This window comes from Juglans microcarpa x Juglans regia, chromosome 5S (genome assembly GCF_004785595.1).
Source record: "Juglans microcarpa x Juglans regia isolate MS1-56 chromosome 5S, Jm3101_v1.0, whole genome shotgun sequence".
Lineage (NCBI taxonomy): Eukaryota > Viridiplantae > Streptophyta > Magnoliopsida > Fagales > Juglandaceae > Juglans > Juglans microcarpa x Juglans regia.
The window spans coordinates 5,386,483-5,408,083 of NC_054603.1; the positions used below are offsets into that span (position 1 = coordinate 5,386,483).

The following is a 21,601-nucleotide window of genomic DNA, read 5'->3' on the forward strand; positions in this document are numbered from 1 at the left end:
ATATTGTCAATACTCTAATGCATGCGACATTTTGTTCGAGGAATCTAATAATTTCGAGAACATCCGTACTTCTGAGAATGTGATGTTTGAAAATCTAGATTTTTGTAAACGTGACAAGCTAATAATTATAAACTCAGATCTGAAAACGATTATATATACATGAATATGACGATCAAATTTCTCATGCATGTATGAGATCAACAGTTATCATCAATTAAGGTCATGATAATTACATGGTGGTTTACTCACTTTTATTGCTAATCATTAGTAAAGTCAATATAATTTCAATACGAATAATGTTACTCATCATTTTAATTTTCACCATCTTTTCATCCTTTTATGATGTGACATTAAATAATTAGAAATTATTTATTATATTTTACTTATGAACTTATCATCTAATACCATATTATGGAATGATTAGAGGATGATGCATGAGAAAATAAGTAATGAATAGATTTATTCTTCCAATATATATCACATTATATTTAAACACTCAGTAGTACTGCCCCCCTCTGTTCTTGCAAGCTGATATTGGGTCAAGAATTTCTTTACAGACCCCAATATAGCCATCAATCCAATTACTAGTATCAATTAAGTTTCTGAAGGCTGATCATCCCAATTCCAATAATATTTCCTCCTGATGATCTTATTTATCTCTTCTTTTATCAGAGAAACAATCATAATAACTTGGAAATGATAAAGGAGGGCCGTAAATCACTCTCTTTCCACTCCGACATTTGGTTTTAATCATTAGATTAAGTAGCATTCTCATGACTTTTGGCAGATAAACTTTCAAAAGTGAAAGAATCACGTACAAGTTAGCAGCTAAAGAATAGGTAAGGACGAAAAAAGCTTTCAAGAATTCTTCACAATATATGCCATGTGGGTAGAAATATTGAACTCAAACCTGTTAAAGCCAATAAGAAAGAGGTAAGTGTCCTTGCTTTTCCGGCAATCTCGGTCTGAGGTACTTAATCATACAGATTCCTTTTCTTTTTTTGCCATATATATGGCATGAGAATGCAATATCATTATTAGATTAGACCTCTCATGATTTTTAGCAACTTTTTTATTTTTTTCTCAAAATTAATGATCGACAGACGTGTGTGGATGAACTTCTCTTTAATTAATTAAACTAGCTAGTAAGCGGATCTTAATTGATCATATAATTTGAACTTGGGATAGTGAGTTTTGAGTAATTTGAACACGTCGATCGAAAAACTGTATATACGTACGAACTCAACCTAGCTGTTCTGGAGGTTTCTATTGATCGATGTCCTAATTAACGTGAGAATTAAGAGACTGCTCCACTTGGGTCGACGTGATTTGTCTCGTCAATCTTTCCGATGCAAATTTCAATTGGTTGGCGAGAAAATTTTGTTTGCTTTCTACACCACGTACGTACGTTGGCAACCATAACGAGTATTGAAGTTAATTTTGATTATGGAAAAAGGATGATCAGTTCAAGAAACAACGTCATACAAAAGGCAAAAACATTAATCCGATCGACAAAGAATAGTTTGATTTTGCGTATCAGTAGATATATGTATAGAAGTTTCGTGACAAACAATTATGATACGTACTATATAATATGTTTCTAAACAGCTAGCTTTAATTCACTATAAGAAAAATGTTTATTAGTGACTAACCATTTTCTACAAAAATGATTATTTTCTTTTAAAATTAATCTGTTTTTTTTATAAATAATCATTTTTATCATAAATAATCCGTCACAAATTATCATTTTTCTTATTATATGGCATATGGTTTTGCACTTGGCAGCCTCATAATATATGTTGTACGTACAGGATATATATCAAAATTAACTTTCAATAACAACAAATTAGAATGTATTTCCCGGCCTTCTCAAAAAGTTCTAAATAGTTCATGAGGAGAATCGAAACTCTCCAAGACGTAATATTACAGAGTTCCAAACAACTGGAAAGTGAAAACATGAAATCATGTAAAGACACAGCACCAAACTCCAAAGAGCAATATGACATGAACGCATCATGCAGCGACACTGATCAGACTGTGTGTTGGAAACATCCACAGAGATTCCCTCGAATTTCATCAATCGGTCTTTTCGGTGTCATTTGTTTTTCAACCTTGATAATACACACACATATATATATATATATATGTGTGTGTGCGTACACGTTGTACTATCACTGTAAGGGAATTATTACTTTTTATTTTTACCCGTTACTTTTGGCTGAAAATGGAAAACTTTTTTATTTGTAGTTGATTCCATAGTACTGCAATTTATTAGTTTTCCGGAAAAGAAAAAGAAATAATTTAATATACAAAAATGTTTCCATCTCTTTTAAACTTTAGTACCATTTTAATAGAGAAAGTTTTTATTTTATCTCATTTTATTATTATAATTTATTTAAATTTTTATATAAAATATAATAAATAATTTAATATTTTTTAATCTCAAACTAATAATAATAATAATAATTAATATTTTATTCAACTTTTAACTTTTATCTAAAATCATCTCATATTTTCTAACTCCAAACCACACGCACCTCAAACAATTTCCGTGTGCACACGGATGAATTCATGGGGTTTGCAGAGGAAATGTGCAAATTATTTTACTGTTTATATATGATGTAGAACAGTAAAACATGAATTTGCACATGAATACGAAATGCTATATAGCGTTTGATCTGGCATGCATGTACTTGCACTGGGAAAAACTGACATAGAGCTTAGAAATTCGAGCAGGATTTAAGATACCTCTGATATTCCCTACTTTTGAATGCTCCTTCAAAGTAAATCTTGAAAAAAGGGACACAGACAAAGACATCAAGTGTTTGAATAATAATATTAATAGTAATACTCCACCAAAGCTATAATAATAATAAAAAAAACCAAGGGAAACCTAGCAATATCTTTTATAATGTATATATAGATCATTCTGTATAATTACCCATCATTACTTTATTAGTGGTGATGACTGATGAATGGATTGTGGTATACTAAATATTACTTTTTCAGTGTAGCCTTAATTTATTAATTTCTTGCAAAATATGATTTTATTTAATTGGTATTAGAATGGTACGAGTAAATGAAGCCATACACACACATGTATGTAGGACCGAGTCCACTCACTGCACTAACTCAAGACTATAATTTGCACCGACTTCCGAGTCACTGAGTTCCAAAGGATGTATGATCAACATGCAAATGATGACGCTATGATTAAATTGATGAGCACGGCATACGATAATTGTAGATTAATTGTATTAATAAAAATAGGGTTAGTGCATATAGTGCTTTGATTCTTGATGGAGAGAGAGAGAGAGAGAGAGAGAGAGAGAGAGAGAGGAACAAAAGCACCTTCATAGGGCCCATGACATGTCTCCTCGATAGACCCCAAGAAGTGATTTTCTTCTTTCTCTTCTGCACTATCCCCATTCTTTCACCACCTGAATTCCCCCTTTTTTCGCTGCCATTCCTTGCCAGAAAAGCACACAGAACAATTCCCATCCAATTATCATGTCAGGAGACAGAAGAAACGATTCCGCAGAAGGGTCGACATCACGATCGGCAGCAACCACCTCCACCGGCAACCATCAGCACCAGCAACAGGCAGCGCCTTTGAGCCGGTATGAGTCTCAGAAACGGCGAGACTGGAACACTTTTGGGCAGTACTTGAGGAATCAAGCACCCCCAGTTTCTCTCTCTCAGTGCAACTTCAACCATGTCTTGGACTTCCTTAGGTACCTCGACCAGTTCGGAAAGACCAAGGTTCATTTACATAGTTGCGCCTTCTTTGGCCAGCCTGAACCGCCTGCTCATTGCACATGTCCTCTCAGACAAGCTTGGGGGAGCTTGGACGCACTAATCGGACGGCTCAGAGCTGCATATGAGGAGCATGGAGGCTCACCGGAGACGAACCCTTTTGGGAACGGAGCTATTCGGGTGTATTTGCGTGAAATTAAGGAGTGTCAGGCTAAGGCAAGAGGTATTCCCTATAAGAAGAAAAAGAAGAAAAGGAATCAAATTAAGGCCACCGACGAGACAAAGGCTTCGAAGCAAGCTGCTTAGTTTCCTTGGCTCAGATCTTCGGATTAATGGTAAGTTTCCTCGAAATAATACTTAAATTTAAATAGCGCTGTTGGCTTAGGAAATCTTGTTTACAGAGCATAAAAACCACCTTCGTGATCATTAAAAAAAAACTAAGTAATAATGGATCGGATCCAAACAGTTACCGGAGAGATCAATTCAATACTGGACAATTACATGACTTGGAGACATTGACACGTTACTGGGTCGCATAGGTTCAGATTTCTTTCTTAAAACCCTAGACCCAGATCCCAAAACCCTAATCTGCATATACTCTTAAGCAAAGTTACAAGGCTGGAAAAACTGTGGTAGCTTGAGAGCTTTAGTACCAACCCTCACTAATATTAGATCATGCCATGATTGGAGTGGGCAACGTCTATGCTCCCTCGATGAGCTCTTGCTCCCTCTCTCTCTCTAATCATGCAAAAACTCTAGATGCTCTTGGAGCTCCCTAAAATCGCCGGAAAAGACAGTTTTTCTTGTAGAATTATATGTCTCACTCGCCTACTTTTTACTTGTTTTGGCACTTTTCTGATTCAGTGAGATTTTGTGTGCCCCATGCATGGATGACTATGCCATATATCATAATTAGTTGCATGTCATTTAATTATTTATTTGGGATAATTAAAGTATAAACAATATTTAAATACATGCGATCATGATTTAGAAACCAACATATGTATACATTAATTCCTCCTGATCGATCAGCTTTCTCCATTAATATAGGTGCGAAAGTATCCAAATTGTACTGTACATCTGCCCTGGACTCTTATATATATACTGGTTGATTGTCCCCTTTTCCCCGGTAATTGTGTTTGAGTGCAATTAGCTAAGAGCTTGAGTCTTCAGGCTAGGGGTGTGTGTGTGTGTGTGTATTTCTTCTAATCATTAATTTTTAAACTGTTTATTTACTTCCTATATATCATTTAACTCTCTTTAATGACCATATTTTCAAGTTGAAACCAAGATCAGGAAGATAAATATATTCTATACTCGTGTTTATGGCCGGTCCCATATATTTTCGAAGTAATTAGGTATACACACACACACACACTCGTGTTTACACTTTGATCTTGATCATGCTGATGATCACTTTTCTAATCAAGCAGAGATCATGCTTAATTAGTTATTTGACATGTAGGGCCACACAACCAATGAACACCAGCTGACACCACAAATGACATTTATATATGGGACCGGCCATCAACTGAAAAATAGGTTGGATCTTTTCTATGCAGATTTCATCTATATATATATATATATATATATATATTGCTTAATGGAAGAAAATAAATCCTGGCTATTAGAGGAATTTGGCCCTCCTTCAAATATTAGACTTGATTTTATCAATGCTAGCTCAAAGCTGGCTCCTTAAATAAAAGTATAAATCCATATATAGCCTAATAGTCATATATATGACTCTTAATTAATCAAGATAAACCACAAATATCATATCTCTTATAACCGAAATCATGAGATCAAGTGCTAGGTTTATATCTACTTTATAAAAAAAAAAAAAAAAATGAACTTTTGTGATCATGTACGTCTTTGTAAATTCACTTTAATAAGTTTATTTTGTGAGATATCCTCGTGAACCAAGCATTTCCCAACTCATTGAATAATCAATTAAGCCGGTAGCTAGATAAAAATATAACCTAGCTGAGACAAATTGATCTTATTAACTAAAGACCCAAACTATATATATATATATATATATATATATCAATGATCTCACTCTTCACAATGATGCAGGAAAACTCAAGTACTGATCCCTTAGCATTCCTCTCCGCTTGCTCGACCTGATGGACCCAGTTTATCATGAATTAATGGTCGTGTATATATATATATATATATATATATATATATATATATATCTTCCAAACTTATATATTATATTTTGAAAATTCCTATTTAGCTAGCTTAGGTGTTTCTTGATTGGTGGAACCACCATTGTCCTTCTTTCTTGATTCCATGCGATAGATTTTTAATTTATCTATCTATTAATTGTTTAAGATTTTTAATTTTAAAATTTTAAAATGCACCAATAGTAATCTTATAATATTGAGAACTAACAATTTTCATATCTCAATAAACATTAAAATTAACTGATAAGAATACAAAAAGTTATATATAGTAGGCTACTTTTGGATGTTTAAAGTATCTTAATTAGATTTTACCTAAAATAGTTTACAAATAATAGTGAATAATTTGTAAATAGTAGTGAACTCTTTGTGAATAGTAATAAAGCAGTCTAAGAAAAATCCAGCTGCCAAACAAAGCCTTAAGAGGTGAAGAAGCCAATAGGCCGGTAAGAAACAAATTAAGAGTCAATAGCTATAATAAGATGAATGTTCTTTTCTATAAACATTGTAATAAAATGAAACAAGATCAGTTAAGTGATGGGAAAACCATAAAGACGTACAAGTAATGAGAAATCAATAACCACTATATATGAGATTTTTTGTATTCTCTATTGAATTAGTAATATTTATAAATGATTGGAAGCATTTTGCCTTCAGATTAAAAATTCTTTTTAAAATCTTAACTGCAAAAAATGGAGTGGGTTAGTTGTAGTACTAATTATATATATATATATATATATAAATATATGGGTAATAAAAGCAATATATATAATGCAATGAAAAGCTTTTTTTATTTTTAATATTTGAGGGTTGAGATAGCCCAATAAAATTATAAAATTATGAGGTGACTCAAAAGAATACAAAGAAAATACTTAAAAAATTGTATAGGACGTAATAGATTATGGATAAAATATATATAGGTTGGATCTACTATACTTAGCTCGCCTACGGCGCCTAATGAAATAACATAAAGGTTGGTTATTAGAGGATCGGAGCCTGCATCAGCATGGCCTCCTTTAAAAAATAATTTATCTTGCTTTCATTAATTTCTATAATTCTTGCAGTATATATTGTTGATCATATATATAGCTAGAAAACTATACATTCAATATAGTAAAATTATTTGACTTATTATAATATTAGTTCGATCCCACAAGTTAATTTGGCGTTGATCTACCTACTCATGATGATCAGATTATTATGCTTTTGGATAATTTCCCGATGCCTTCCGCCTTACAGATATATTAAAATACTGATTTAATTTGGTTGAATTAGTTTCAATTAGCTAGTTGATGATGTGTTTAGAATATCATTTGGCTAAGTAAGTTTTTCTCGCTCTAGTACGGGTTATACAAAGTTATTCGTTCTCCTAGTTTCAGAAAGCAACAATATCAACATTTGGCTTTAACAGCTATGTTACGAGGATGTACGTAACCGATCTCACCCTTGTCCACGAGAATGGTTATAACCATTCTGAGTGTGGATCAAGCTTTCTGAAGACCTTATTCGATCGAGTAGATGCTAGACAAAAAGAATGTATCCAAACAGGTAACGCGTTCTTAGGAGAACTAGCATAAAGGTTCCTTGATATAATAAAGAGGGAGTAATCCAACAATGTGTTTTGGCAACAAGAAGGCGGTCATCCAACTCACTTTTGAAGACAGTGGCTTTAAACCCTTCGGGCTGGGTTTAATTACGACACTAAAGTGAGTTCTTATTATAATTTGTCTATCAAAAGGGTGCCAAAATGTAATAAGGTGCTACACTATATTGTGACGATGGCTTTATATGTATCAAAATTCTGAGGGCCTGAGTCTTACTCAGTACAAAAATAGCAAAAATGGCTTTTGGAAAAAGACTCAACAATGAGTGCGTATCTAGGGAGCTTTGTTCCTACTTGGAATACTCACTCACTGTTGAGGCACCAACTCTTTTCCTTTTAGAGGGACCCTCTGGGAGGGGGTCAAGGGATGTTCCCCTCGAATCCCCCTTCGAACCAACTTGCATGTGTGCAAAGTAGCAAGTCGGGCAAGAGAAACAGCGAAGCGAATGCTGAGCGAATTGTTTGTCACACTTCAGTTCATCTCAACAATTGTGGATCGAAGTCATGATGGGCTCAATATGGGTTGTAACGGCATGTCGCCTTATTAGTAGTTACTTAAGTAATTGTGGGTCGGGCCTAATTGGTCCATTGTCGTTATGTTCTTTAAATACGGTAAGCCATTCAGCCCAATTTAGTGTCTGAGCCATGGCCATTAGTTAGCTACAAGTTGTAGTATATGTAGTGGGTTTTCTCTTTTAGAACGACATGCTGAATCTTAATCAAGAATTTACCTTTCCTTTCTTACCTCTCTCTCTTCTTCATCTTCCCTGGAGGTTGCTCCCCTCGAAGGAGTCTAATTCTAGAAAATTATTGGAAGTATTTGAGGTGTGTTACAAAGTGGTATCAGAGATACACCGATCTTTGTGCTAAAATGAAAGAAATTCTTGTATCCCTCAACAAAATCAAAGAGTCAATGGAACGAATTTAAGAAAACTCAGAATTCTCCATCAACTTGTAATTGATGGCAAGAAGGATTTCAAAGAAAAATTTAACAATCTGGAGGAACAACTTTGTGCGTTAATGGAAGAGGAAGAGCGAGCTAAGGAGGGTAATCCCACTGAGATTCATCTTCCCTCTGTTCTCGAAAATCCGAAATTAAGTCCCCACATCCAGATCTCACTTCTCCTTCAATGGCCGCACTCAATAAAAATCATGTGATGGCCGGAAAAGGAGAACATCTAGCGCTTGGGATGGATCTTGCCATCACATACTCTTGCGCAAGGGCGTGGCAACGCGATCGTGTTGAAATCAACGCACCATCAGATACCAACCTACCAAGGTATCGGTTACTGCTAAGGGTGTAACCGGTCTGGTTTGGTCCCATTTTGGACTAATTTTGGAATCGAACAAGTATATCGGTTTTGCATTTTTAAGAATCGATACCACACCGGTTTTCTTCCTAAACTGGTAACTCCGTTTTTACAGGTTTGATCCATTTTTTTATTTTTATTTTTATTTTAGTATAGTATTACTAATGTATTTATCAAAATGAATATGTTGATAATTTATTTGGCCATAAAATGTAATTAATATATATACTTTATATTTAACGCATATGATCAAACAAATGCTCATGTTTAAGATTTAAATTTTATGTTATAAATTATAATATAACATTATTTCATACATAATTATATATATTATATAAGATTATATATAATATAAAAAAATATTATATATAATATTAAAATTTAATTAATATATATATAGAAAAGCCGATCCGATCCAGTGCCGGAAAACCTAAAACCGGAACCGGACCGGTTTTGACCGATTTTTAAAATGGAGGAATCGGTCCAGGCCGGTTCGGGCTAGTTCTCCAGTTCTTCGGTTTATTTTTACAGCCCTAGTTACTGCTAAAACAATCTTCCTAGGGATTTCAAATAAAGGGCCACGTCTGGTATGGCATCCTCCGTGGAAGCCCATCCAAAATCTATGATGCTTCTTGACACCTCTGATGGCTAAAGAGTACACCTTCTCTCTCAATTCATATTCCCTACACCAAGACTACAACAAAAGAATTTCCAAATCGCGTCTGAAAATGGACCCAAAGCCTTTGCCCAAGCCACAATTTTTGTTCCTCTCCACCATATCAGACCTCCATAGCATTTCGACGAACCAGGCCTCCAATGAGGACCACCTTCATAGCTGCCTAGAGTTGTTGCAGCGCCATCTGGAACCCTGCCTCCCGGTCTTTGTTCTTGTAGCCTACGTAGAGTTCACAACGATAAAGCTATTGGTGGAGGCTTCCCTTCTCTCTACTCAGCTGAAGCTTGGTGGCTCCGTCTCTGACCTCACAGGTGACCCTGCTACTGTAGCCAAAGCAAGCCCAAAATTCACCAGTGGGTCACAGAAACCCATGGCCATGGCGTCCTAAACTAAGCTTCTCCTCCTTTTCCAGTTGGTCATCCTTTCAAATCGAGAAGGTGAAAAGGCAGGCAATCACCATGTCGTGTCATTGAGTTCGATCCAAAATGGGAATAATACTGAGGTATTTCAAGTGTGCCATTCTCTAGGAAGCGGAACTGGATCTAGAATGGATACCCTTCTGATTTCCAAGATCAGAGAGACACCCAAACTACTTGATGCTCATTTGTTGGGATGCAAAGCTTCCTAGGTTTCTCTCATATTATTTCTTGGGTGTGGTATTGTGGTAATGCCGATGGCTTTAAGGCCAAAGGATTAGGTGTTGGTTTATGCCAAGCCTTCTCCACCTCCAATTTTCTTAAAAAGTTTAATCTAAAAATGGATGTGCATTTGAGGAATTTATATTACTTGGGTCTTAACAACAACAATCTTGAAGGGATGGTGCTTGTGGAATTGGGCCTTTGGAGTTGATGAGTGGAATTAGTATGTAAAGTGGGTTTGTTGAGAGAATCAGAATGTTTGATGTAAAAGATAGAAAAAACTTGAGCACTCAGAAGCTATTTGATGAAATGCTTGAAAGAAGGGTAAAATTTGATAAGGTCCCGTTCTTGACTCGGATTACTTGGAATTCATATTTTTTACCAAACAAGAGGTGAATTGGTGAATCCTATTGTGTCAGGTTCTACGCCAGATGATTGCATATGGTTTCTTGAGGTGGGCACCCTATTTGTTAGGAAACTGAGAAAAATATTGGGGAGGAAGTTGTTGCTTGGAGCAAGGGTGAGAGGGACAGTGCTGACAAATTAGCTATTATTAGTGGTCCCTTTAGAGTAGGTAAGCGTAAACAAATATCTATGCTCGTGAAGGAATTCTCATCTATGTATGGATTTTCTGTGAGCCATACAATGTGGGCTCCAAAGGGCATTGGGAGGGAAGGAGTTCATCACCACTTCACTGAACGAAATGCTATGGAGAGAGAGAGAGAGAGAGAGAGAGGGTGGCAAGTTCCTTGAGTGTGCTGTTGTTCATGGGAATCTCTATGGAGCTAGTGTTGAAGCTAACGAATGGCAGGTCATGTTGTTTTTTAGGATTCCTATGACTCATCTCATCTACAAGTTCCTCAAGGTATCCAAGGGGTTACTGCAAGGCCTGGTAACAGTGTTGACTCAATGTTGCGGTACAAAAATTATGGGGCAGCAACAGCTGCCATAGCTCTTGAACAATGGAGGAAGGTTAGAAATCCAGCTAGTACAACTCAATATTCTGCTGCAAACTATTCATATCCAAGAAGCACGTCTGTACCTTGTAGGCAAGGTACTTTGAAGAGAAAGGGTTTGTCACACTTCAATTCATCTCAACAATTGTGGATCGAAGTCATGATGGGCTCGGTATGAGTTGTAACGGCCTATGACCTTAGTAGTATCTACTTAAGTAATTGTGGGTCGGGCTTTGGCCCATTGTCTTTATGTTCTTTAAATACGGTAAGCCATTTAGTCCAATTTATGTAGTGGGTTTTCCCTTTTAAAATGACATGCATGCTGAATCTTAATCAAGAATTTACCTTTCATTTCTTGCCTCTCTCTTCTTCATCTTCCCTAGAGGTTGCTCTCCTCGAAGGAGATTTTAGAAAATTATTGGAAGTATTTGAGGTGTGTGTTGATGTTCTGAGTGAAACAAAGGCTTCCGGGTATACCAAAGGTGAATTAGAGCTGGTAGACAGCCCTCGCCCTTGCGAGTTGGAGTTTATGTTCCTAGGTGTTTTGGGGGGGGGGGGGGGGGGGCGGGCGTAGGAGGTTACGTAGGAACACCAATAGAAAGAAACCATCTAAAAACAAAATCAAAGACTGCACTAAAGAACTCAATAGAGGAGTAGTTATGTATTCCTACACTGATTAAAAAGATCCATTAAATGCTTCAGTTACTGAATGTATTGAAGACATCGGGAACTTATAGCTTATTGGTTACAAATTAGATCGGATCGTTACCCCCTAAGTTCCCCTCAGGGGATTAGATAACACCAACTACTGCACAAACTTTCAACTATTTCAGTTACGTCGGTTATCAATAGAACTTGAACTCGAACCGATCCTCGTGTTATTGAAAAAAGACATTGATTTGAAATGTCGTAAATGATGCTCTTCTATCACAATATATTGTACATAAGCACTTTCTTCCCGACTTGCTGTCTCGCACGCAGTCAAGTCGGTCAGCAGTTTGTGGGGGAACTTCCCCTTGAAATAGGGGGTTCGGGGGAACTTTTTCCTTTTTTAATTGCGCGGGTACGTACGTGTTGGCTGGGAATTAATAGCTTTCAAAGGTAATGAGGTTGATGCTTGTACAAGGAATATTAATGCAAGGTACAGTACTGATCAATGAGGCCTAGATATATAGTACTAGGTAAAGATCTAGTGAACTTCAATATATGCTGCTCGTTCATAATCACTATAACGATAATCAAATTAGAAGGCTGGTAATCAAGTATTATATTATTAATTAATAGGTATTTACAGCTATTAATCCTTGAGACTTCTAGATATATTTTTGTTACTTTAAAGTTCGTAGTCACTAAAAAAATAATGATTTAGCTCGTTCTTAATGTGCTTCATCTGGTAATTATTCCTCACATATACTAGCAGGCTAGCTTCTAATTAATCATGTATTCATGATCTGGTAATTAAAATTATGGCTCGGAAATAATCAGGCCAGATCAGCCATGCATGCGAATATATAGGATATGTTTACATAGCAGCACCATATATCAAAAAAAAAAAAAAAAAAACGAAAAGCATATAAACACTTGATGTCGAAGAGATTTTCATTGATATGCACACAGCACCAGGACTATATATATGTTGCGTACGTACTAGCACTTCTGGCTAAAAGGAAAAAGTTGGGGGAAAACAGAAAAGGGGTCCATATATATATATATATATATATACGTCTCCTTTCGCTGTAATCGATGGACAGCCTTTGTATATCCAACCCGGCCAGGTGAGGTGAGCACTGAGCAGAGCAGGAGGGAGTGCTGCGGTTTCAGGTTTGGGGTTGAAGCTGCAGCTTTGGTTGCATTTTTCATTATTTTACTGGCCAAGCTGGATATGCTTGGATTCCGCATTAAGGTTTCTTAATAGTTTTTGGAGTTCATGTTGATGACAGAGTTGAAATATGGGTTTTATAAGCTCGGAGATTCGAATATCATGGCAAAAAAACTAACTGTAAACCTAATTAAGTACTCCCTGATAAGTAATAGATTATGCTCAGCTAACCCGTTGACATCAGACACGATCCTGAAATCTGCAAAAGCTCATGATCATGCTTCTTTCCACTAGTTAATTACTAGCTAGGTCGAATTAATTAGCCTCTGTACTAGTACTAGATCGGTCTAGACAACTTAACCCCTTAATGTAAAAGATATCTGCATGTACTTAGTACAAGCATTTTTCCGTACATGCATCTGATCATCATGTATTGCTTCATTAAAAAGGTGTAATATATTGTATGCAGTTCAGATGTTAGAACAGAAACACATAAATTAAACCATCTTTCTAGGTTGGCTGTTGAGAAAGTTGCATTTGTTTCTTATATTAATGGTTTTGATCTTGAAAGTTAAAACTGGATGCCCACAAAAGACTACAAATTAACCGACCCTAAGAGCTGGTATCATTTTGTGCCATATGATATAATGATATTGAATGTAGTTTTGCAGACTCATCCAAGGAAAAAGTACTATAACTTTTGCAGGGTCAAACAACAGGTCGATCGACAGATGAAAATGGGAAGTAGGCGGGTTACAGAAAAACAAATATTTATAAGATCGAGATTCAGCTGCGGGACATGATGATCGATGATCATGATGATTAATTCTCTCATTTGAAAAGAGTTAATGTATGTAATTAAGAGTCTAATTCTGAATAATCTTGCGAAAGCAAGGCTATAGCTAGCTAGTCTCAGAGCGCATATAATATGCAGCCCGTATTTTAAATATTTACTAGAAACATACACCTCCTTTAAAAGTTCTTATATATATTGCAATATTGTAGACATTTTTAAAAAGTAGGCAACAGTATTACATGACATGGTACCTGTATGTATATATATATATATATATATATGTATTGTATATACATATACTTCTTGGCATCACAATATCATGATCGATCACCTTTATAATATACTATATATATATATATATATATCACATGAACATTTTCACTCCAGAGATTGTTTAGGATGCAGCAAGTATATATATACAGAACATGCCTTAATTTATGGGCAACCCAGCTTAATTATATTGTAAACCTATTTAAAAAAAAAAAAAAAAAAAAAAAAAAAAAAAAAAAGGGCTCTGAAATCCAACCGAATGTGCATGGCAAAAAGATTCAAGAGATTAATTTAGTCATGAATTGTAAATTCTAATTTGTGGGTTAAAGAAAAATATTCTAACTAAGACATAAATAATAATTAACCAAATGCATACTCCTAATTTGACCTCTACGTACAGTTTTCTAGTTAATAGGACTTGATGAATATGGAAAACTAAAACATAAAAAGTCTTGATCTCGTATTCTTGATCAGATTCTCACGCGACTGACGTACGTACAAAACATTAATGATCATTAAGGATAAAGTTCGCTTGTCGTACTTCTTTTAATTAAAGCGATGATCTATATTTCTCTAGAATATATATATATATATATATATATATATATATATATATATGATAGGGGAAGCAGACTATATATAGATGATGATTACGTAATTAAGCTGATGCATGTTGGAATATTTTCATCATATTAATTTATGTTTAATTTTCAGTCCAAAGAATTTCTCGGCCTTTAGATAATTAATTACATATATACTGCATGTTCCAGTACTACTACTGTTCCCTAAACCCTCAACAAAGAGATCAGTTTTAGAAAACTGCTTATATATATATATATATATATATATTAATTGCGTCTCGACAACTATATATATACATTGTTATGAAGAATACGCACTAATTACGAAGAATAATAATAATGTTTTTATAAAAATGTATTAGATAGTGTTTGTCGTGTGCGTGCGCGCATTTAAGGATGTATGAACCATATATCGACCGCATTTGAACGATGCAAAACTTCAGATCGATGCGAAAAGATTGGATTCGTATAGAAACTGTTTATTGGAAAGCTAATTTATTTTTGAATGCTAAGAAGTTATTGTAACCAGATAGTCATATTTTGTTCACGAGTATTTCAGTTATATTAATTCAGTGCTTTAAGTTTTTTGGCTTAATATTTGAAATAAGACTTTATTATTATAATTTTTTTCTTTTATATCGAATTGTCAAGTTTGTATTAATTGTAATGTTTAGGCCGGCACGTTTAGTAAGTAGAACGACTATTTCATTGGGAAAAGTCGAAATAGCTATTACTAGCTAGCTAGGAGTTGGCATGCATGCTAACTATTTCTAGGAAGCTTGGACGTTGTAATTACATTAGATTAATACAACCCTGAAGAAATTGTACACGTTAGTTAGTAAATGTAATCATAATACAATCAAATTTCCTAAAACCCATTAATAAAGTTATCATTGTTTTCATTTTAAGGAGTTTTTTCTTCGATATTTATAAACATGAACAACTAACTGAATATATATATATATATATATATGCATAATCGCAGCTGAGAGAGAGAGAGAGAGAGAGAGAGAGAGAGAGAGAGAGAGTCCACTACATTCGTATAACCACGAAAGAGATATATGTCCCTGACCTAGTTCGAGCTTTAATAAGACAACTTAGACAAGGACAATGGAGGAAAAAGTAGTTGACTAGGTTGTCACCTTCGATCATGAGACTAGATCGATTGAAGGGTGATTTTCTCATTTAATGCTAGACAAAAATCAAGCTAAAAACTGAAACTAGTTCAAAATCAAGAGGATATTACAGTTAGAATCAAATACATTGGACGACATTCAGGCCTAGTGCAGCCGCCCAATTAACTTATATGATAGAGAAAAGAAAGGGAAAAAAATGTCCCAGATATTAACAGGACATCACATAACTCTTAACAAATTCATCTGCGGGAGATTTTCGGATGCCATTATCAGCCAGAACAATTATGTACTTCGTCGCAACTGTCGATTCGAGATGTTACACATGCTTCCCAGGCAAAGCTGTCCCTCACATGGCTAGGCTGTTAACTGTATAAATCTGCAGCAAAATTCAGAACTGAAACTGATCACAGATAGGAAATGAAAACATATATGTAAGACTACTAGCAGGCACAATGAAGACTCTAGGAGTAACTTGCTTCTTTACTCGGTATACGCCCTATATAGGCTTCTTATTCAATAGGTACCAAATCAATCCAGAATTGCCGATGAGTAACCCAACGGAAACCAGCAACATATCTCAGAAACCTGCAGTTATGTTTTTCAATTGCCATTTTCATATGTGAAATGCATACTGGCATGAACACACCATGATCTTCCAGTGCCAGGCTAATTATCCAGGAAAGGGACGCCCAATATCAAGCTATTATATTGGTTATCATAGTATAAATCTGTCACTTTGGTTAACAGAGCAGATGAACTAAACAAGGAGTACCCCAAGACAGGATTTAAGTTTATCCATTTTGGAAATTGTTCATGCAATTCCAAATAACAGGAAATTGTTCATGCTAAGAACTTCATGTTGTGCGTTGTACATGCCAAGGCACTTGAGCTATCTAACATCAACATGGTAAGATAACTGAAGGCAACTATTTCTTTAAGTTGATCAAAGTTCTTTTAGTCCTAGAATGATTCAACGGGTAAAAGTATCCTGCATGAGAATTAAACCATTTTTTAACATCCATGTAAAAATCAAGAAAGATGAGGAAAGTGCCTTTAGATAATTTTTTTATGCTAAAAACTGTTTCACTTCCTATTACTCAATTGGCGTTGAAAGCAACAGTTTCAACTCTTTCTAGTGCTCAACAAGTATTTAAAGTATGTGAGTGCATTTTGAATGACCATAACAACGTCGATGATGCGTAAGTGAGGTTTTCCATGCAATGAAATGCCCAGTAACATCACTAACAGCCTCATGTATTCGAGAGAACCAAACTGTAAAGCAAATATCATTACAAGCTATTATCTATATGTACTCAGGCTATGCCTATTTCATTCGTATTAATATATTTATTCTTACTTACCAAAAAAAAAAAAGCTATTATCTATCTCCAGACAGTCAGTAACATAAGGCGCTTTACATAATGTGAAACCTATCAACATTCAACCATATAACTAAAATCATCATGTTACCAATTTCACCCCAGAATACAAATCAATAGAATATGAAAAGCAGTCAATAATACTTGAACATATAAAAAAGTGGGGAGAGAAAAAAGGGAGTATGTACCTATTCATAAACTCCTAGTCCAAATATACTGGCATTATTAAAAAATTAAAATTGAGATAATAGAATTCACCACAAACTGCACAGACAAATTCAATATTCTGTGTTAAAAAATATAGTTAAATTGATTGGACTTGCTCCTTGGTCACCACAGAAATGGGAGTTAATTCATGTCCTCAGAATATTTCCATTCCAACTAATAGAGATAGGCAACTTTCCCATCCAGATGGGAGAGTTACGACAATTTTTTTTAGTGCATGCCAAACATACTGGTTATTGTTTCCATATCTCACCACAGTGCCTCCACGGGGAAATTGCATTTGCTAGGCCCACTGTGAAAGGCAACAGACAGGTTTGAGACAAAGTTCTTCCAGCCCAACCTAAGGTCAGTGCAACCCCCCCAAAAAAAAAAAACAAAAAAACAAAACAAAAAAACGAAAGAAAGAAAGTAGACAACTCAAGTTTAGACATTACATCTTAAAACGCACCTCCAAGCTGGTTAACAAAACCAACCCCATCCCAGTGGAAGGTTAATTGCTAACCCACTTAAATGGGTCTACTTTGTATGAAGTACGACTAGAAGAACAATAACAGCATAATAGTGAAAATTTCTGACCCCAAACCTGCTGTTAATTTAATACATTAGCCCTGGCCCTAATCAACTGAATCTCAAATATCTGAGAACAGGACAAGCTACTTGATCGACTCAAGAGAATACAAAATGCATTCCTTGTGACAATCTCCTAACCAATCAGCATCCTGATTCCTGGATGTTTCTCAGATGAAGACCTCTGAATTTTGGAACTTAGTGACCCCACCCAACCTTGTGCATAGACATAGACACTAAAACCTTTATTTGCACTACTGCGCAAAAAACCACGTAGGACTGTGATGCATGTTCAACACGGACTAACCAACTGTATTAAAACAGGTAAGGAGAGTACAACTTACAAAATCTGGCAGATGAATATCCATTTCATAATTCTCAGAGGAAGCTGAAATCTCCTAGAATAACAACCTCATACACATTGGGTCACCATCTCTTTCTGCAGTCCATTTCAACTAATTTGAATTTATAAGCTTGACCCAACACTTGGGTATTAACTAGTTTCGATAAATTTTTATATTAGTAAAAAATATAAAAAAAGTTACTCCCAACACTTGGGTATCGCTCCCTCCAAGGAATTCAAAGATTTGCAATTCAAAAGATCCTACATAACTCGAACGGTGAGTCTTTTGTGCCATTACTAAATGCAGAATGTACTTGTTGACAGTTCTTATCAACCATATCTTACAATGCCAAAACGCTCAACAAAAAGATTTAATAACCGTGCTCACTAAGTTATGGAATGCTCGAACGAAGAAAGAAGGGTGGCACTCTTCTTCGAAAAAGGAGTTGCTTACCTTACCACACCAACCACCTTAGTGCTGGAACTTCTCCTTTAGAGTTTATAATTATCAAAATATTTTATTCAATGGGGAAAAAAAAAAAGAAGAATAAAATTTTCCAGTGCTTTCAAAACCCTGATTTTATTGTATAATTTTTTTTATAAAAATAATCGGACCATGCACATCTCCATCCTTTTTTATAGGGTAAATTTTATTGATATTTAAAATGAAAACAGTGTTACCCCAGTATGAAGTATACAAGAGAACAACCTAACTAGAAAACAGAGAAGCCCTAGAAATTCATGAATCTACATCCTGTCCAGGCAATTCCACATACGATTTAACACCATCATTTCAAGCCTCCAGAAGTAGACTCATTCTCAAAGCATAAATCCAGGACCAACTCGCCAACCTATAAAAGACATTTAATTGAAAGGATCCCTCCTTAACAAACTGAGAACAACTGACTAAACAGTTAGATGCCATGGAATTCTGAAAACAAGCAAAACGAATATGAAACATGCATGCATTAAGCACCTCTTATGCTTCATGGCCCAAAAGCTCATCACTAATTCTCAAAACAAGGTCCGTGCCTCACAAATACCCTATCAGTAAGATGCCATAGAATTCTAAGAACAAGCAAAAGTAATATGAAACATGCATGCATTAAGCAGCTATTATGCTTCAAGGCCCAAAAGCTCATCACTAATTCTCAAAACAAGGTCCGTGCCTCAAGAATACCCTATCATGGGGGTTCTGGAACCTCAAAGACACAAATGTAACTCAAACCAAGACCTTTTCACTTACATTTGACGCCCAAAATGCTTGAACAATTGATAAAAGAGAATGCCAACTTCACAATTGGCTTATTTTCTGTTTCAAGTGCAGTGACCTTACAGTTAACTTCTTTCATATAATTAATAAACAATGAGCACCTTTTCATTCAAACTAGCAAAGCGAGAAATAAAAGGAAAAAGGAAAGCGTCCGCTTTCATGGTAAAAAATTATAAACGCCATGTCATTGCAATTGTTACTTTAGAGCATTTAAAAACCGCCTAAGATGACTCTTTTTCACCAACAAACAATCAAGGGGACAGTTCCCTAAAACCTTCAAGATGTAAAGCTTCCTCAAACCATTCGAGTCATCAAGTTTCACCAGTCAATGAGTTTTGACAACATACATAATCTTGAATACCGGATTGTGCTTACGATTTAAAACTGCTCCATTATAGATCCATATCTATATTCTACCCAAATCCAAAATCTATGAATTAGAAAGAAAAGAAATCGTAGAAAGATGATAAATTTCCCGTACCGTTGGATCTAGAACGCTTGCCACGCTTGATTTTCTCAAGCTGAACCTGCGTGTCCATGAACATATTCATCCTCTGCACCTCCAAGTCCTTAGCGAACTGCATCCTTTGCTTCTCCAACTCAACCATCTGCATCAACTTTTCCCTCTCCACCCTCTCGTACACCTCTCCGAATGTCTCTATCGCCCTCGCCAGCCTCCTCATCCCCTCTCTCTCCTCCACCTCCTCGCTCTCCCTCTCCTCCTCCTCCTCATCCTCATCCTCCACGTCATCTTCCGCCGAAGCAGCAGCCGCAGCCGCCATCGCTGAGTAGTTCCTCCTGAAAAACCCCTCGTCCATCGCCGAAGCCGTCCTCTTCTGCGGCAACACCACCAGCGCAGTAGATGGTGACGGCGCCGTTTTCTTGTTGTAGAGAGGGACGGCCACCGGCGGAGAAGGCGACAAGGACGGAGACGGTTGCGGAGGTGGTTTTTTGATGGAGACGTTGGATCCGATGAGAGGGTCGAGGCGTTCGAAGAAAGGCCAAGAAGAGGCGAGGGTTCCGTCGGAGGAAGAAACCCTAGCCTTCTCGATCTTGTACTTCTTCTTGATGGTGTCGATCCGGTTTTTGCACTGGACGTCAGTACGGTGGGTTTTCTTGGTGTGGCCGTGGAGGGCATTGACGGCGTCGGCCACGTCCTGCCAGTCCTTCTGACGGAGGTTCCCCCGGTTAAGCTCGAGGTAACGGCGGCCCCAGGCGTCAATCAGAGTGGAGGTGGCGTCCTCGCTCCAGCAGTCCTCTCGGACCGGCAAGGGGCGGGAGTGAGCAGCGGCCGGTGGGGTCGTCGACGGAGGCGAGAGGGTATCGGTAAGGTCACCCATCGGGAGCCAGGCGGTGGTGGTGACTATAGTTTCGGGTGGGAGCGGGGGAGGATGGTTGGTTTAAGGGGGTAAAGGAGAAATGAGGGCAAAGCAAAGAAACAAAAATCAGGCGGCGATGAAGTGCCGGGCGCATGAGCCGTAAGACTTGGGGTTCATACGGTACGGTCGAGCCGTTGAGGGGTCGCCGGGGCGGGCGCGTGAGGTGAGAGGATCGACCATTTGGGCTATCGGCTTTGGGCCGATGTAATTGCGATGGAATCGGCTCGGCTCGGTCCGGTCCCGTCGAGCTGGCAAGAAGGTTGAATTGAGCTCCAAACTGAGGTTTGTAACTTATGTACCTTGGATTGGTTGGTTCACGTGGGCCTCTCTGTCTCTGTCTCTGTCTCTGTCTCTGTCTCTCTCGGCTGTTCCGTTGGGATGGCAGTTACTATGTTAGTACTAGTGGAGCCGCAGGTGCTACCCACGAGGCTATATAATGCAGTGTCTGCCACACTGTGGACCAGACGATCAACTTCTCCTGCTACTCATCTTTATTTTCTTTCTTTCCTTTGCTTAAACGAATCACGTTGAGATTGAATTTTTATCTGAATTTTATTATAATCCAACTCAGTTTGATTATATTGAAATTTAGCCCACCTCAATTGTGATAAAATATGATGTAATATTTAGATGTTTATAGACTGTAGAGTAATATTATGTATAATCGTAGAGTACATAAATATCATGCAATTATTTTAAAAAAAGTGA

General features: G+C 36.6%; 2 protein-coding genes across 2 annotated transcripts; one reads left to right on the plus strand and one right to left on the minus strand.

The window, feature by feature from the left end:
• Positions 1-3,353: 3,353 nt before the first annotated feature.
• LOC121267377 (protein LIGHT-DEPENDENT SHORT HYPOCOTYLS 10-like) lies at positions 3,354-13,893 on the plus strand. The gene is made up of 2 exons (XM_041171247.1): positions 3,354-4,091; positions 13,651-13,893. Exon 1 carries the CDS (start codon positions 3,511-3,513, stop codon positions 4,060-4,062), a length of 552 nt encoding a protein of 183 aa, XP_041027181.1. The 5' UTR covers positions 3,354-3,510; the 3' UTR covers positions 4,063-4,091; positions 13,651-13,893.
• A 1,919-nt stretch (positions 13,894-15,812) lies between these two features.
• LOC121267376 (trihelix transcription factor ASIL1-like) lies at positions 15,813-21,354 on the minus strand. The gene is made up of 2 exons (XM_041171246.1): positions 19,996-21,354; positions 15,813-16,103 (listed from the first exon to the last, which is right to left on the minus strand). Exons 1-2 carry the CDS (start codon positions 20,852-20,854, stop codon positions 16,090-16,092), a joined length of 873 nt encoding a protein of 290 aa, XP_041027180.1. The 5' UTR covers positions 20,855-21,354; the 3' UTR covers positions 15,813-16,089.
• Positions 21,355-21,601: the final 247 nt, after the last annotated feature.